This window comes from Nyctereutes procyonoides, unplaced genomic scaffold, assembly GCF_905146905.1.
Source record: "Nyctereutes procyonoides isolate TBG_1078 unplaced genomic scaffold, NYPRO_anot_genome, whole genome shotgun sequence".
NCBI classification, from domain to species: domain Eukaryota; kingdom Metazoa; phylum Chordata; class Mammalia; order Carnivora; family Canidae; genus Nyctereutes; species Nyctereutes procyonoides.
Genome location: NW_026575136.1, coordinates 16,380,001 through 16,397,934, shown reverse-complemented (window position 1 = coordinate 16,397,934; position 17,934 = coordinate 16,380,001). Strand labels below are relative to the sequence as shown.

Sequence of the window (17,934 nt, the reverse complement as noted above, 5' to 3'; positions counted from 1 at the left end):
GCCCGGCCCGGCCGCCCAATCAGCGAGCTCCGGGGAGCGGCGGGGCGGGGCCCGGGGCGCGGGCGGGGGCGGGGCCACGGAGGGGGCGGGTTCCGGGGGCGGGCGCAGCCAATCGGAGCGCGCCGGCCCCGCTGGGAGCGCGGCGTGGGGCGTGGGGCGTGGCCGCCGCGGCGCGCGCCGGGGGCTGGCCGAGGCCATGGAACAAAAGAAGCCCTGAGAGGGGAGCCGCGCCGCCGCCGCGTCCCCACCCACCGCCGGGACCTGCCTGGCCCGCGGCTCGGCCGCACCCCGCCGTCTGCAGGCTCCGGGCGGCCCTGGCGCGCCGCGGCCCCGGGGTCCGCCCCGCCGCCCGCCGCCCGCCCCGCCGCCAGCGCGCCCGCCATGGGCCCCGCCGCCCGCCGCGCCTGACCGCCGCCCGCGCGCCGCCATGCCGAGCGGCAGCTCCGCGGCCCTGGCGCCCCTGCCCCCGCCCGCCGCGCCCGAGCCCGCGCCCGCGCCCGAGCCCGAGCCCGCGCCCGAGCCCGAGCCCGAGCCCGCCGGGGCCGCGCCGCTGCTGCGGGGGCGCCTGGCCGCGCTAGGCCTCGACGACCCCGGCCCCGCCGAGCCCGGCAGCGCCGCCCCGGCCGCGGAGGAGCGCGCCCCGCCCCGCAGGCCCGGGGCCCCGGAGGCCGCGCTGGACCGGGACGCGGACGGGGCCGGGGACGCGGACGGGGCCGGGGCCGGGGACGGGGCCGGGCAGCGGGGGCCGGGGCCGGGGCCGGGGCCGGGGCGGGCGGGGCCGGACGCCGACGAGCCCGACGACGCCGACGAGCCCCGGCCGCCGCTGCTGCTGCTGTCGCCGCCCGCCGCCCCGCACTCGCCGCCGCCGCCGCTGCCGGGCGGGCCCCTGGGGCCGGTGCTGCTGCCCGCCGCCGGCTTCGACGCCCGGGACGCGGCGGGGGCGCTGTACGGGGACGCGGCCGCCCCGGCCATGATGGCGGCCGTGCTGTCCCACGCCTACGGGCCCGGCGGCTGCGGCGCGGCGGCCCTCAACGGGGAGCAGGCGGCCCTGCTGCGGAGGAAGAGCGTCAACACCACCGAGTGCGTCCCGGTGCCCAGCTCCGAGCACGTCGCCGAGATCGTCGGGCGCCAGGGTGAGTGCCGCGGGGGGCGCGGGCGGCGGGGCTGCGGGGCAGCCCGGGTCACTCTGCGGGGCAGCCCGGGGGCAGCTCGGGACACCCTGCGGGGCAGCGCGGGGGCAGCCCGGGTCACCCTGCGGGGCAGCGCGGGGGCAGCCCGGGTTACCCTGCCGGAGCCCCGCGCATCCCGAGCCGCGCATCCCCGGCCGGGCGGGGCCGGCGCCCCGGGGGCAGGAGTTGGCGCGGCCCGCCCCGCAGCAGGGGTGGATGCTGCGGCCGCGCAGGTGCGCCCCGGGGCACGCGGCCTCCCCGCCCTCCCCGCCCTCCCCGCCCTCCGCGCCCCCGACGCCGGGACAGCGGCCGGCACCGTAACGGAGCCGAGCCTCCGGGCGCGCTCACACGGCCTCGGCGAATCCTCGGCGCTGCGCGCAGACTCCTCCCACGTGGTCCAGACAAAGGACCTGTGTCTGGGGCTCCCGGAGCGGCTGTGCGGTGTGCGCGGGGGGAGGCCCTGTGCCCCGCGCCCGACCCCAGGGCCGGGCGGAGAGCAGCCCCCGCGGCCTCCCCACGGGCAGGTGCGGGGCTCTCGGGGCGAGTGGGGCCGCGACGGCGCTGCCGCCGGGGTGACCTCCCCCCCGCCCCCGCCCCCGCCCCGGGCGGTGTAAGCGCTGGGCGGGCAGCGAGAGGCCTGTGCGCGCGCTGGGGCCGCGCTTCGCCCTGCGCTCCGTGCTCGCCTCTGGGATCTTAATCCGAAAACCCCGTCTGCACTCTGGGTAAAGGACACAGACTGCCGAGGACTGCTGCTCCAGGCACCCCGCGAAGCTGGGACCCTTCCACCGACCGTTTATTCCGGTAGTTTGGTAAAGAAGACTCAGATGCCTTGCGTTTTTGTTTGTTTTATTTGGGCCTGTTTGGGGAGGGGGGAGGGTGTTTTTGCGATGCTTGAGAGCGCTGTTTCACCTTACGGGGGATGAAGCCGTACCGCCCCCACCTACAAGTCCAGGATGAGTTGGCCATTCGGTTAAGAGCATTAAGGAATTGCTAGGTTTCAAGCTTCTATTTTGCCAGGTGTTGAGTTTATGGGAGTTGGAAATGTGAGGTCGATTCACACAAACTTGCTGCCCTTAAGAAACCAAAGTTTAATCAAACTAACGTGCGGTTAATGGCACTCTGTGTAGTAGGTGACAGCCCTACCTGTGAGGACACCGACCCTGCAGGGACTTTAACAAATGGAGACAAAGAATGACCCGGGAACAATGTGAGGATTGGTCTCTAGCTCTAATTAGAAAGTGGGGTTTTATTTATTTATTTATTTAGGCGCTTGGGGTCTTCGAAGGGGTGTGGTGGAAAGGGGCTGGGAATGTGTGCGTTCAGGCTTGAGTATGAAAGACCCTTAATGCCATACTAGGAGGGCACTTCCTGGGCACAGGTTGCTTGTGGTGCCAGTTGATGGTAACAAAAGAAAAGAACATTGACTTCAGTTTGCCTGAGGGACAAGATAATGAAATCTTTTGTATATTTAGTTTAATGCAAACTTTTGTCCGTATCTGTATTGTACTCTTAAAAGCACGAAAAAATGGTCCCTATTTACACAAACTGTTGTCTTTTTTATACAAATGCATTATTTAAACTGAATTCATTTTGAGTTTTTATTTTGTACAAACTATTAAGATAATATTTTATAATGTATTTAATAGCAAATGAGATAAAGTCTTTAGTTTTGCTGTGCTTATTGGGCTGTACTTATTGGTTAATAAGGAAATGTGGTTCTATTTATGTCTTAGGACATGTAGACAAATTGCTGACTACTCCTCTTACACTTAATATTTCCTAGAGTTGACAGTACTGTTAAAAGCATGTCATCATCTTCTATCCTCTCTTAAGACCAGAAAAAGGTCTTAACACCCCTTTTCCTACCTCTAGTGGGATCATTGACCCCTTTGCTACCTCTACCCCTCAGCAGCAAGCACCATAATAAAATCTGTAAAGGGCTTTCCCACTCCTATGGAGAACGAGGCAACTTACCATGTTTGCACCCTTTTGTTTTTTGTTTTTAAAGATTTCATATATTTATTTGAGGGAGAGAGCGCCTGCACTAGTGGGGAGGGGCAGAGGGGAAGGAGGAAGAAATCGGGAGCGGACTGCACACTGGGCGTGGAGCCCAATGTGGGGCTCAGTCCCTCGACCACAAGATCGTGACCTGAGCTGAAACCAAGAATCTGATGTGTAACTGACTGAGCCACCCAGGCACCCCTGCATTCTTTTAAAGTGTAATGATTTGTCTTTTCTCTAAGTGAATAAACAAAGCAAATCACTCAATTTACTTGTCTGCTTTGGGTGAACTAAATGTTCATTCTAAACAATTATCCGTTCTTGCCATTTTATTCATTACCTGAAGTCATAATTTTCTGTTTGCCATCTCTTAATTGGCTTTGGAAATAATTATGACACAGATGGAGACATTTCTGACTTCAGCTCTGAAGCAAAGGGTAGGACAAATGGAATTCTGAGTCATATAGGCTAGAACTCATGTAGATGGTCTCTGGTTCCAGTGTCTTTCAAAAAAACAAACCACTGCTTTTGATAGTGTTGAAAGTTGGCAGTGTTGACCTCATATTTGTACTCCCCAGGAGCGTATGGCCATTTCCAAATGTTAAATTGGCCCCGTCTTTTAGGCTTTGCATCTCATTGAAACCAACCATCCTGTAAAATAAAGCTAGGAAAGGCTTTTGTATGATCAAAGAAGTTTTAGAATATAGACATTGAGGGTGAACCTGATGACAGACTTAAGACTTAATTTTTGTTAAGTGTACTACCTGCAAGACACATTCACAGTGGTTAATAGCAGATTTAATTTAAGGCAATGGACTTTGTTCTGCTTTGTGCAGTCATTGGTAATCCAGCTGGACTAAAAAGCAAATTAAAGTAGAACTCTATACCTATTCTTAACTACATTTTAAGTAAGTATTGAATGTTATAAATTTAGTTGTTGTAAAAAACTTGTAACTCCGGGTTTTCTGTTAGTGTTTAAGCTTAACGTGGGTCTTCAACGATTTTCATTAGTGAATTTATGCATGTGTTCTCTAGTTTCACAGTTTGGAAAAGTCATCTCCAGCATTTTTTAGTGTACACCCTGTCAAAAAAAATTAAGCTTGTATTCTCAATGTCTGAATATGTATAAATAATAAGTATGCACTATAAAACATGTCAGAAATTTAGAGAATGAGGTAAAAATGGAAATTGGAGTTCTATTTTTTTTTTCTCCCTGCACTCCAGGGAATTTCTTATACCCTACTTTGACTATCACTGAGCTAGACCGCTTTGGAGATTGTTTTCTTCTTTATTGAACTATTCTGTTTCCACTAATTCCCAGAGTTTGTGTATATCTTCACTTTTTAAGTAAGGACTATGGGGACGCCTGGGCGGCTAAGCAGTTGAGCATCTGTCTGCCTTTGGCCCAGGGCATGACCCTGGGGTCCCAGGATCGAGTCCCAGTCGGGCTCCCTGCATGGAGCCTGCTTCTCCCTCTGCCTGTGTCTCTGCCCCCCCCCCATGAGTAAATAAAGTCTTTTTTCAGAAAAATTAAATAAATAATGAATATGTTATAGTGTTTCAAGTTGTCATAAATGCATCCTTTTGACAATTTTCCCCAGTTTTGTGAAGGTAGAACCACTCTTCAGGTTTTAACATAACTGAAATAAGGTGGATGCTACTTTGTGTATGTTTGTCCAGGAGAAAAAGAGAAACTTTGGTCTTGGCATACCTAAATTTCCTATTCAAGAAGAAATACGCATTTCATAAGGACAAACTGTTTCAGAACAATGCTAAAATACAATGTCTTTTTTTTATGAAGGAGGCGGGATTGTTGGCTTTGTCTTTGCCAGGTGCTACAATCTTGCGAGGCCGTTATCCCCATTTTACAGATGTAGAAACTGGAGGTTGGAAAGATACCCTCTTCAAAAATGGAACTTGGATTTTTACATCAGTTTGTTTGACATCAAAGATTTAAGTTACTGCCTCTGTATTCAAGCGTTCTGCTCGGGAAGATTAATAGTATTTGGGTTAACTTCTGCCTTAATCATGAGCTTTGGGATACTATATTTCTAGTATGGATAACTTAAAATGTCTTCACTATCCAAATTAATTTACTTAATAAAATTTTGATGTCTCTACTACCCAGAAGACACAGTTATCATTCTAATATTCTCATTCTCCTATGCCTAACTAAAGATTCCCTGCCGTTTATAGTTCAGAAAGTTAAGTTGTGTTATATTCAAGCTAGTTTTAAAAAAACAGATACTGTAACTTCTAGGCTTTAAATTTTAAATTTAGTTGATAATAGTATGTATTAGCCCTGGGACCACTGGGAAAGGGTCAATTATTGTTTTGTAAATGGGCGCGGAATCTGCTGCCTGTTCTTCCTGCCTTATTCAGCTAATAAACTATTTTGATTCACTTGGAGGAAATGGAAAATAAAGTGATTTAAGGGTGTTGGTCAAGTACTTGAGAAGAGTAACACTTCTGTTACAGATTTCTGTTAGAAATTTTTCAACAAAGTTTATGGTTGGAATTCTGGGTAGCTCTTCTTACATCTTAAGTTTTCAAGGGAAGGTTAGCATTTAGTGATAGTGGTTAATATTTTGTGGATATGGTTTTGAATGAATTTGGTATTTGTACATATTGAAGGATTTAACAACACTTTTGTCTTAAACTGAATACAAAAATGTTTCAGGATGTATGTTTTAATATAAAAACTACCCCCAAATTCCCATAACAGTCTCTGCTCAGCTGTGGAGAGAGCCAGCAATCAGAAATTAAAGTTTCTAAATTTGATTACTCTGTGCCAGTAACTCACTTTGTGATCTTGGACAAGTCACTTAAACTCCCTAGACTTCAAATACCTCCTCAGCTGGGTGTAATTTTATCTTATACCTCTAGACACTGAATGATACACAAATAAATTGAAACACATGAAACTTTTAAGTGATAAGCACATATTTTTGTAAGTTTAATCTGAAATTAGGTTGAACAACTCTCTAATCTTATTTACCTTTCTTGGCTTTAGCAGTTTCACACGTTATATTCTTCTAACGTGAAAGAGCTAGACCCAACTGATGTCTGAATGCCTGCTGGCTACATGGCATTTCTGTCCAGATAGGTCTAAATTATGTTGTGATAACAAAGCCCAACATCTCAGTATTAATACAGTAAAGGTTTATTATTCACTGGGGCTCTGCTCATTTCAGTCATTCAGGGACATGGGCCAGTGCAGTGGCCAGCACTCCCAAGTGTGGGCTGCTCTTCCCACATGCAGCGGGTTAAGAGACCCTGGCATAGGATACGCTGGTCTTTAAGTGTTAGATCCAGAAGTAATAATTACGTTTGTTCGTATTTCATTAATCATAGCAAGTCATCTGGCCACACCTAACTTCAGGTAGGTGAGAAAGTCCATTACAACCGTGTGCCCACCGAAGAGAGCCAGACAGAATATTCATGAACAGCCATGATGACTACCACAGTATTATTTTATGATCAAAGGGATTATTACAGAATTTTTAATGTAGTGTATGCCATGTAGAATTTGTAATTTAAAGTTGAACTCCCAAGAGAAAAAAATAGGAAATAATGTTCATAAGATACTAGATAGGTAAGTGCATTTGAAGTTTAAAAACTCCTTTAGAAAAAAAAACAAATCTCCTTTAGGAAACTCCAGATAAATTATGGAAAAATCTATTTTAAAACCCCACCGATCTTCAGGTGATTCTAAAGTGATAGTTTTCTTTTTTTTTTTTTTTTAACTGCATCTTAACACCTCCCAGATGGTTTATTTACCATAATTTGTGGGTTTCCTTTTAACTTTTCCCCCATGTCACTATTGGGTACCATATGGACATCTTCAAATATTAAATGTGGTATTTAAACCTTTAAAATAATTTTATAGTATTAGTATTACCAAGCCCAGCTATACTAAATTGATTGTATGCACAGCTTAATGCTGTTGGGTTAGATCGAGTCTTTATTCCATGACTGATTGTGAGAATTTTAAATGCCACTCCAGAACGTTAGCGCCTCTTTGATGCGAGTGTTTGGGATTTAGGAACAATTCATGTGAGCATGGTTTGTTGCCTTTGTCCAGTAAGCAAAAACAAATTCATTGTATGCAGGGAAGCCTGATTTGACTACAATTAAAGTTGTATCGTGGAATAATAAGACTAGGAGTTGAAATGAAAAATTTTTGAATGAAAACTGCAGGTATAGTTGAAGATCAGCATGAAGTAGTTGGTCTTTTTTGAACATGGTTGGAAGAGAGTGGGGAGGGAATGGTTCCAAACAACTAAAACATTTCCCAGAAGGGAAAGTATTGTAAAAGTTTTTGCATTTTGGGCTGACCTTATTACTGTTCCTTTTTTCAGTACCATTCTTCTTGCCTTTGACTTCTATCTTTCCATCAGTACCATTTTATAGTATACTGTAGAAAAGGACACTGGAACTTGGAGTTAGAAAACTTGTTAGAGCATTGGTTTCACCATTTGTTTCCTGTGACTTTGGGCAAATCACTTAACCTTGCAGAGTCTCTGTTCTTTTGGGGGGAAAAAATCTTTTCCATCTCCTTGTTCTTCCTGGCCCCTGCTTACTCCCCCCCCCCCCCATTTGTTCAGGGGATCAAGTTTGAGATGTCATTAGTACAGATTCATGGCACAATTGAAAGTATAAGGATAAATGACATATGCGAGGTAGGATAGTTTATAAATTTGTTTACTGCCAGATATATAGTCTGAGCAAATGCCAACTGAAACTAAAAATTGTCACCTTATTAAGTTTTCCCAGGGCATACCATTAACTAAATGATCCTCAGTATACTTTTTAAAGTTTACAAATGAATCTGATTCTATTCTGTGGTACCCAGACAGAAGTCATTCTAAGGTTTCTGTTAACATCCTTTACAGGACATGAACCTGATTTTAAAATCCCCAGTTAGGAAAACTATTCTGCCTTTCTCATCTCTAGTTTACATCCTCTTCCAGGTGTTTCAGCTTCAGTGAAAGGCCAAATATGAGCCTTTTATTAACGGTTTCAGTCCTCCTGTCTAAGTGAAAATTGTTTGATTTTTTTTTTTTTTAATGATAAACCTTCAAGTGTGAGACCGTGTATTACCTCATTGATCTGTTCGCGTTCCCACCATACAGATAAGGAAACAGATCTATGGGGATATAAGTAACTTACCTAGCACCTCAAGGTAATAGAATTGGAGACTTCAACACTCCTGTCTTCAAGCGGTAGAACAAGCAGACGAAAGTTCAGCAAGGATATAGAAGGTTGGAACACCGCCAACAATATAAGAAAAGGAAATAAGAGATTGATATCTGTGCATAAACATGTATAGACATCAGTTCCTTCTGGTGCTTGGAGTTGATACAAGTCCATGAGGACAGCACTGAATCTTAATCATGTTTGCATCCGTGATGTCAGTTAAAGTAACTTGAAGCAAAGTAAATACTATTTATTTTATTGAAATGGATTATTGGATTAGACTTGCCATTTTACTATTACTGTCTTAGTTTCCATATTGTGGTAATTGGAGTTTTCTGCTCTCTTGCCTTTATCCCCAACCCTTTACATAAGGAGCCAGTCAACCTAAAATTGACTTTAAGGGCAGTAGACATGTACTTCATTTAAGACATTAGAGATCAATATGAATACTGATAATAACAAAACCAAAATCACGTAAATGAAGCTGTATGAAGTGCTGTCAGTTAATCTATAATAGAATGTATTCTTCACAAAAGATTTCAGAGGATTTAGATTAGAAGAGCTCCAAGGACACTTGAACCCTAGAAAGGAAAGCTATTACTTCTAAAATATATTGTGCATTTATGAATAGTTAGGCTAATCTAAACAGTTTCTTTAAACATTCAGTTAAGTTTATGTGTATAAAAAACACTCTCTTATTGGGATTTAGCTGCTATTCATCAGTCTTTGAAGATATAATACTGAAATTGAGTCCCTGAAAAGTTAAAGGAGTTCTTGAGTAGTGTGTCTAGACTATCCCATGAGGAAAAGGACCTCCTTCGCTAATTCTGATATATCGTGGAACACGAAATAATACTCTTCTTTAGTGCTTTTAGAGAAATACAGTATGGAGTAATAAGAGGAGTTTGAGGTTATTAGGACAACATGGGTTTTAGATATGACTTTCCAGCTGGGAGAGCTTAACCAATTCAGTTAAGCTTTTTCCTTCCCTGCTTAAAACACAATTATGATAATTAGAATATATCTAGAAGAGTTTGGGAAACTGAAAACTGTGCTACAAATTTGTATTACTTCAAAGCTAAGGGTATTGGATCATTTTACTCAGGAGATACTTGAAAAAGTGTCTTGGGGACTGGTTGGGTAGTCTAAAAAGTTACCCCTTACTGAGACACACCTACTTGAGTAATGGGCATTGTAATAGCATTTTTAATACATGATTTCACTTAATCCTTCCTCGCAAAAAAACCAAGTGAGAGAAGTGTCTTTAATCATAGTTCCTCACCCATGAAGGAGAGATAAGGTTTAGTGACCTGCTAAAGTTCACAACGCGGGTTAGCGATGCCAAAGTCTGTGATCCCAGCCATTACTCAACCTACCTTTCCTTGAGAAGGGGAAGAATAGGTGTGTGTGTGTGTGTGTGTGTGTGTGTGTGTGTGTGTGTGTGTGTGTGTGAAATAAGGTAGTATCCGATTGTCCCAAATGCTTTTAAGACCAAAAAAGAAGTGACCGTAGTTCCTAGGAGAAGAGGGACTTGGTCAGAAAATGTAAGCCTCGGGAAGGACCTAGAGGTTGAATGACCGAACATGGAAACCAGGAGTAACTGGTGATAGATTAGAACCCAGGCCTGCAGAACATGTTTTCTGCTTCTTCCATTGTTTGCTTTAAACTGTGCCTTGGAAGGTTTCATATGTGGTAGCTGTAATAATGAGTCCTTACCTTTGTACTATTCTTGAGTTCATGGAGCCCTTCACATAAACAGCCTCCTCTTCCAAAAAGGCCATCCTTGTTACTCAGAAGCTATAAGGTGCAGAGAGGAAGCACCAGGAGGGTTCTGCATGTTACTTAGGGAAATATCTGAGCAGATACAAAAGAGGAACAAGACGTGTTTAGGAGACAGTAAAGTCTGGAAGAAGGTAGGTTATGGCTACTTGCTGGGAAAGGGATGGTTAGGGGAAGATTTTAACGTCAAGCCAAGGAGTTCTAATTTTCTCAAAGGTAAAGAGCTACTCAGAGAGTGTTCACTCCCCCCTTCTTCCTCAAACTGTGTGTGTGCGCGTGTGTGCACGCACACACTGATATCCTAGGGGGAACTTTTGAAGAAAAGTATGTGCCAAGGATGACACAAAGTGAAAATATACATAAAATGCAACTTTGGTGTTTGTAAGGGTTTTAACTTTCTCCAACTGCCTTATACACGTAGGATATATGCAATTTATGAAGTGAATAGAAAATACAGTGGATTTCTGGAAAACCGAGTACTCTGTCAAAAATCAGCAGCACTTCCCTTAACATTTGGGGCTTCTATCTTTAAAAAACATAAAACAGATTCTTTGTACCTACAAGATGGAATTTAAACTCTTGCCTGACGCTGAAGCCACTGTGCATGGTAACTTGTTAGGGCAGCATTAGAAAACTAAAACAGATAGTAAGCACAATTAAATAATAGGAAAATATTCCTGGATTAAGCCTTCCATTTTCCTTCTGCCTCCTAGAGGCTTCCTATTTTCTTGCCTTGAGGTCTCCATGGGCAGGTCACACCCTGTGGATTGTTTGCTTTCTGTCCGGCTAGCCTGAGCACAGTACGTCTCTCTACTACTTTAAAACTTTTTTGTGATACCACCACCCCATCCTCCACCAAAAGAATATTTGGCTTTGCAGCCCTTGGTACACATATTTTACTGAAATACTTGGAACATGTTGAATTTTGCATTTTTTTTTCTTTTTAAATGTTGGTTGCAGCCTTACTAAATTGATACTATGACCCTCTGTTTGAAAAACACTGAAGATCCCATCTGATCAGTTCCTTTTCTTCCTTTTAATTCCTCTCCCCCTTGGTAGCTGAGGCATCTGGTAGAAGAGGTTCTCTTTACTCTGGAAAGTAAGACGGGACCTTTGCTGTACCAGGGAGTGCGAGGACAATAATTCTAGCTGCAGCTGATGGGTTTTAAGGCAAAACACAGCTCTAGCCACAGTGATCTAGAAAGAGGAAATGGATTCTTATACCAGGGGTAAGTTGGAGACTTTTTTATCTGGGGGATTTACTTCCAAATCAAAATAAAATTACAACTATGAAAGTTAGTGCTATCCTAGTTCTTAACATCTACACATTCTGGTGCACAGCTTGACACGTGTTGGTTTTTGTCTGTAGTTATAAGAAAACAATTGTTAGTTCTCACCTCTTAGAATTAAAAAGCCTTATTCAGATTTGAAGTTATGGTATCATTTGCTCTGCTGTTCAGACAATTTAAAATAATGTCAGTACTAGCCATTGTGTAATTGATGTGCTAAGTCTAGTAAAATGTGTCCTTTTCTTAAAGGTTTTCTGATTTAATTATATTTCTTGGGAAAAAAATAATGTATTTGTATGGTTCAAAATTATTAAAAATTAGAGTGTAAAGGAAAATTAAGTGTCCCCCCTACCTTGTCCCCCCTAAGTCAACCAGTTTTATGACTGCATAGTATACCATTTTATAGCTGTACTGGCCGCACACCAGTACAAACAAGTAATATAATACCAAGATCATTTTGCATCTGTGCAAGTATTTCTACAGAATCGATTCTGTGAGTGAAATTTTAGGGGCAGAAGGATCCATGCAGTTGTAATTTTGATAAATAATATAAAGTGCCCTCGGACAGTTTGTACTCTCAGCAGCTAAATATGGAGGTCCTTTTCCCTGCTCTTACTAGCTCTGGTTTTGATATTTGTTTTGACATTTGATAATCTTATGGGTGGAAAAAGATACTTCAGTTCATGTGAAAATAGGAATTTTCATGGTCCATAACCATTTATATATTTTCTTTTCTGTGAGCTGTTTCTTTTACCTATTGGGGATGAAGGGGGGTTGCTCTTTTGATACATAGGACAGGGGTGTGTGTGTAAGAGAGAAAATAGCCATTCTCGGTGTTTATTGTAAATAATTATTTCTTCCCATCATTTTTAGTGACTTTTGCCATGCAGCAATTTAATTTAAAGTGCAATCTAATTTATCTGTACTCTTTGGCTTCTGAGTTTTGGCTACTCTGAGATTATAAATTCTTCCATGATTTTTTAAATATCTTAGACTCTTTTTTTTTTTCTTAAGATTTTTATTCATGAGAGACACACGGAGAGAGGCAGAGACACAGGCAGAGGGAGAAGCAGGCTCCCTGCGGGGAGCCCTATCGGGACTCGATCCCAGGACCTCGGGATCATGTCCTGAGCCCAAGGCAGGTGCTCAACCGCCGAGCCACGCAGGTGGCTTTTATCTTATACTTTTCAAATTGAAACTCAATCTAAAATACTCAAAAGCTTTTTAACCTTCTTCATCTGAAAAATAGTAAAACAAGTTTGTTTTTTCTTTAGTGTGTTTTGCCTATTTAGAACTCTCCCTATTCCAGTTGTTCCCAACTTTAGAATATATGTATTCTAGAAATCATGTGTTGGTTGTTTGAAACTCAGAATATGGATTGATGTTCCTATAGAACCAATCCTATGAGTAATATGAGATTTCCTGTATTCCTAATCTGAATTGAAGATACTGTGTTAAAACTGTAGTCTTAAAAAATTTAGGAGAGCGAACAAATACATTCTTCTCTTTTTGTTGGTAGTGGCTTAAAGGGGTTGGCTTTGCAATCTTCCCCTTACCTCTACCCTGATCTGCAAAACCTACACACACTGTCCTTTGGGGCAGGATAGGCCTGTCTTACTCTCCTATCCCAGAAGTGGTTCCTGCTCAAAGTGTTCATCTTCTGTCTTCCTACTGAGCCAATTATTAAACACCTCTTTATTAGTACCGACCATAGGCCAGATAGTGTTTTGTGTACCTTTAGGCAGATTTTTAATACCTGCTCAGTATTAAACAACAAGTATTCTAAGGTGCAACTCACAGTTGCTTATAGTTTCAAAAGTATTTGGAGAAGTTTACTTAATTAGGCTTTCCTAGTGGTCCCTGTCAGTAAGGGTTGAGAGGGGCTAACCCCAGACCCTTTGGTTATTTCTCCCTTTGTCCATATAGAAATTGCCTGGTGTTTTTCTGCAGGATGAACAGGACCTTCTTCCTTAGAAATGTGATGCCAACAGACTGCCTTCTTGTTAAGTTGTAGCCCAGAGTATCTGAATAATAACAATAATTCCCCTGAATGTACAGGGTGAACAGTTAGTTTTTTATTCACATTAGCCTTTCTTAGGCAGCTCTCCATCAGTCATAAATTGGGCCAATTGGAAGTGCTCTCAGTTCACAGCCCAAAGCAACACCCTTCTGTGCTGAATTGAGAGTCTTAAGAGATTCAGTCTGTATAAATAAGTAGATATAAGAGTTTTATTGCTTGCATCTTCTGACTCACTGTCTTTGTGGAACACAAGCAGTAACATTGTCTTATAGTCAAAAGTTACACTACCAACTTAATCTTCTTGCAGTTCATTATAGATTTAACTTAGCATTCTTTATATTTAAAACTTTAAAGTAGTATAAATTCAACTCATTGTAGTAATTTCTTGATAGCCCTGCAACCACCCCGTTCCCTTGTCCCTTCTTATCTCACCCATTTACTGCACTAATTCTTTCTTTGCAGTTTGCTTTTAGCTGCTCCCCGCCAAGTCTTCTCAAATAAATGTAATTTTGGATTAGGGTAAACCTGACTCTCAAAGTGTTTTCATGATAGGTACCTACGATCCAGCAGTGAGGGAAAAAAAGCCATTTCTTTGTAAGTTTAACAGTTTGTTGGAAGAGGGAACAGGTATGGGTTAAGATCCAAATGTCCAGTGGTACGTTGAGTAAAGTTATGTTGAATATGTTATCATTGAATTAGCATAATCAACTCCTTTCAACAAGGTTGCATTAGCAATATGGGGCCAAAATATGGAAGTCTTGAAAAGCTCAGCAAAAAAAAACTTACATGCAAAGCAGGATGTGTAGGAAAGGCCCGGTATCTTTATACAGAAAACTGATGTTTGTTTCAACACATGTCGTATGGGCCCCCCAGAGGCATATACTACTTCTAGTCAACCACCCAGTGGTTTGGGAATGCTTAGGAAGGGCACACAAAGCAGTCTTGGGGGGATAGGAACTTCACAGAGGATGAAACATCTAAACGAAAATCTGAATGGCCAGCAGGAATTGAACAGAGGTGGGCGTGAAGTGGCAAGGACAAAGGAAGATTGTAGTCTTAGAAGCAAGGAAGCATGGACAGGAGTTTAATTTTTTTTTATTTTTTTTATTTAATTATGATAGTCACAGAGAGAGAGGGAGAGGCAGAGACACAGGCAGAGGGAGAAGCAGGCTCCATGCACCGGGAGCCCGACGTGGGATTCGATCCCGGGTCTCCAGGATCGCGCCCTGGGCCAAAGGCAGGCGCCAAACCGCTGCGCCACCCAGGGATCCCCGGACAGGAGTTTAATACGGTAGAAGCACTGCAGAGTTAAGAAGTGAGGAAGGGGGAAAGGAGGGCAGTGAAGAGATACATCTGGAAGAGAGGTAATCAGGTCCCAGGTAAACAGGGGCCTTGTGTGCCACATTGTTTGGACTGTATCCTTGTGGTAAAAGGGAGTCATTAAAATACTTTATGCAAAGAAGTGGTCTCTTGTTTTGTTTCGAAACTGTCATTTGACTAAAATGAATACAGAAAGTGGTTTGGAGTAAGATGAAACTGGAGGCGAGACCTGGGGCAAGGGGCCTCGCAGTTAGGTTAGAAATGATGTATATGAAGACTTAGTTTTTATAGATTATTAACTTATTGGGGGCAAATGGGGGGGAGGGGGAACATTTTAAGAAAAAGACCACCCAAAGTGTGACATGTGTCTTTAAGAGGACCTGGCATCTTCATTTTGAGGAACCTAAGAATAACATGATATATTCATGAGAACAGATCTATTCTAGCAAGCTTCACATTAAGATCTTTGAAAAGTATAACCCCAGAATTCTATTCCTTAGTTGTCTATTAGACATTTTAAGTTACAGTTTGAAGCCCTCTAATCTCACATAGTTGGTGCTGGTAATAGGCGATTGCAGTCAAAAGTTAAAGAATTATGGATAGTTATGAATATGTATCTCAGATATTTTAACTTAAATGCATTTAGGATTTGGGCCAAAGGCTTTTCTTTGAGAACGGGTTTGTCTGAGTAGTCTTTTAATAAAATCACATTTAATACCCATGTTCCATACAATTTCCAATGTTTCTTTTGAATTTAGCAAGAATTTTACAGTGGATGCAGAGTCATTCTGTTAGTTTTTTACCCCAGGCCTTAACAGTTGTCTCACGCATACATAATTCAGGACCACTTTTTTTTTTTTCTTTAAGGTACACACCTCTATTGAGATTTTCTTTAAAAAAAAAAAAAAAGATTTTATTTATTTTAGAGAGCATGAGCTGGGGGATGGGCGAAGGCAGAGGCCGACTCCCCACTGAGTATGGAGCTGAACACAGGGCTGATCCCAAGACCCTGAGATCCTAACCTGAGCTGAAGTCTTAGTACTTAACCAGCTGAGCCCCATAGGGCTACCCTTTTATTGAAATTTTCAAAAATAATCAGCTTAATTTTCATACAAGTACAGTGTCTTTTTGCATTCATACTTCACTGATTTATGTCCTAATTTAGTTAGTGCAAGAGTACGACTAGTATAACCAGATATGGGGATATCTTAGCCTCAAATTCAGTTGATGGGAGCAGATGTGAGATGACCTTTGAACCATGATCACTTTGCTCATCATGAGGTTTATTAGCGGAGAGAGTAACATTAAAATACTGGAAGTCTGTTAACTGCTTAGAGCAGTCTGAAATTTGAGCTGCTCGGACTGACAAAAAGACCATAGATATTGAAGTGAGAGTAGGTTTAACTGTTTTCGTAAGCTTCATTTTCCGTAGGAATAAAAGGAGTGAAGTAACCTAGTCCTAGAGGGCTTATTGTTTAGATTGAATGAGACAGTAGATGCTCAATGTCTTCCATGTGCATTAGTGGTTTTTCTTTGCCACCAACATCCTGCCAGGGAGTTAGTTATTACTGACATAATTCTGGAAGTCAGACTTGCCTATGGTCTGGCTTGCTTGTAGCAGAGGATTCTGGACATGGTTTGCAGTGCCTGATAACAAGAAGGGAAACCTAAGGTGTGACTTCTAAGATCTCCCAGTAGAGGTGCTGCCTCTTCCGAATTGGAAGGCCAGCAGACAAGTCTACTTGGGGATGGGGAAGCATTTGTGGAGTCAGGATAGCTCTCATGCTCTAGGGACAAAGATCTTACGATAAAGAAAAAGCTAAAAACAAACAAACAAAAAACGGCCCAGAAGCATACATTTAGCCTGAAAGGAGCTTTCTGTGATTTGTCTTTATTAATATTATTGACATAAATGTTGATTCTTATGAAATATTTTCTTTCTAACAGGTTGTAAAATTAAAGCACTGAGAGCCAAGACAAACACGTATATCAAGACACCTGTTCGTGGTGAAGAGCCCATTTTTGTTGTCACTGGACGGAAAGAAGATGTTGCCATGGCCAAAAGAGAGATTCTCTCAGCTGCAGAGCACTTCTCCATGATCCGTGCATCTCGAAACAAAAATGGCCCTGCCCTGGGAGGGCTGTCATGTGGTCCAAATCTGCCAGGTCAAACCACCGTTCAAGTGAGGGTCCCCTATCGTGTGGTGGGATTGGTAGTTGGACCCAAAGGAGCAACTATTAAGAGAATTCAGCAGCAGACCCACACGTACATAGTAACTCCAAGCAGAGATAAGGAGCCTGTCTTTGAAGTGACAGGGATGCCTGAAAATGTTGACCGAGCACGAGAAGAAATAGAAATGCATATTGCCATGCGTACGGGAAACTATATCGAACTCAATGAAGAAAATGATTTCCATTACAACGGTACCGATGTAAGCTTTGAAGGTGGCACTCTTGGCTCTGCGTGGCTCTCCTCCAATCCAGTTCCTCCCAGCCGCGCAAGAATGATATCCAATTATCGAAATGATAGTTCCAGTTCTCTGGGAAGTGGTTCCACAGATTCCTACTTCGGAAGTAATAGGCTGGCTGACTTTAGTCCCACAAGCCCGTTCAGCACAGGAAACTTTTGGTTTGGAGATACACTACCATCCGTAGGCTCAGAAGATCTTGCAGTTGACTCTCCTGCCTTTGACTCTTTACCAACATCTGCTCAAACTATCTGGACTCCGTTTGAACCAGTTAACCCACTCTCTGGCTTTGGGAGTGACCCTTCTGGTAACATGAAGACTCAACGTAGAGGAAGTCAGCCATCTACTCCTCGTCTGTCTCCTACGTTTCCTGAGAGCATTGAACATCCACTTGCTCGAAGGGTTAGGAGCGACCCACCTAGTACAGGCAACCATGTTGGCCTTCCAATATACATCCCTGCTTTTTCTAATGGTACCAATAGTTACTCCTCTTCCAATGGTGGTTCCACCTCCAGCTCACCTCCAGAATCCAGACGAAAGCACGATTGTGTGATTTGCTTTGAGAATGAAGTTATTGCTGCCCTAGTTCCATGTGGCCACAACCTCTTCTGCATGGAATGTGCCAACAAGATCTGTGAAAAGAGAACGCCATCATGTCCAGTTTGCCAGACAGCTGTTACTCAGGCAAT

At 43.8% G+C, this 17,934-nt stretch overlaps 1 protein-coding gene across 1 annotated transcript in view; it reads left to right on the top strand.

Annotated features, from left to right (window-relative positions):
- Positions 1-514: 514 nt before the first annotated feature.
- Positions 515-17,934, top strand: part of LOC129495433 (RNA-binding E3 ubiquitin-protein ligase MEX3C-like) — a gene marked incomplete at its 5' end in the record, with an annotated part of 19,231 nt that continues 1,811 nt past the window's right edge. Inside the window, 2 exons of the mRNA XM_055302911.1 lie at positions 515-1,133; positions 16,725-17,934. The exon at positions 16,725-17,934 is cut by the window's right edge and continues 1,811 nt beyond it. Coding sequence (XP_055158886.1) covers positions 515-1,133; positions 16,725-17,934 — 1,829 coding nt within the window. The remainder of the gene's footprint in view (positions 1,134-16,724) is intronic.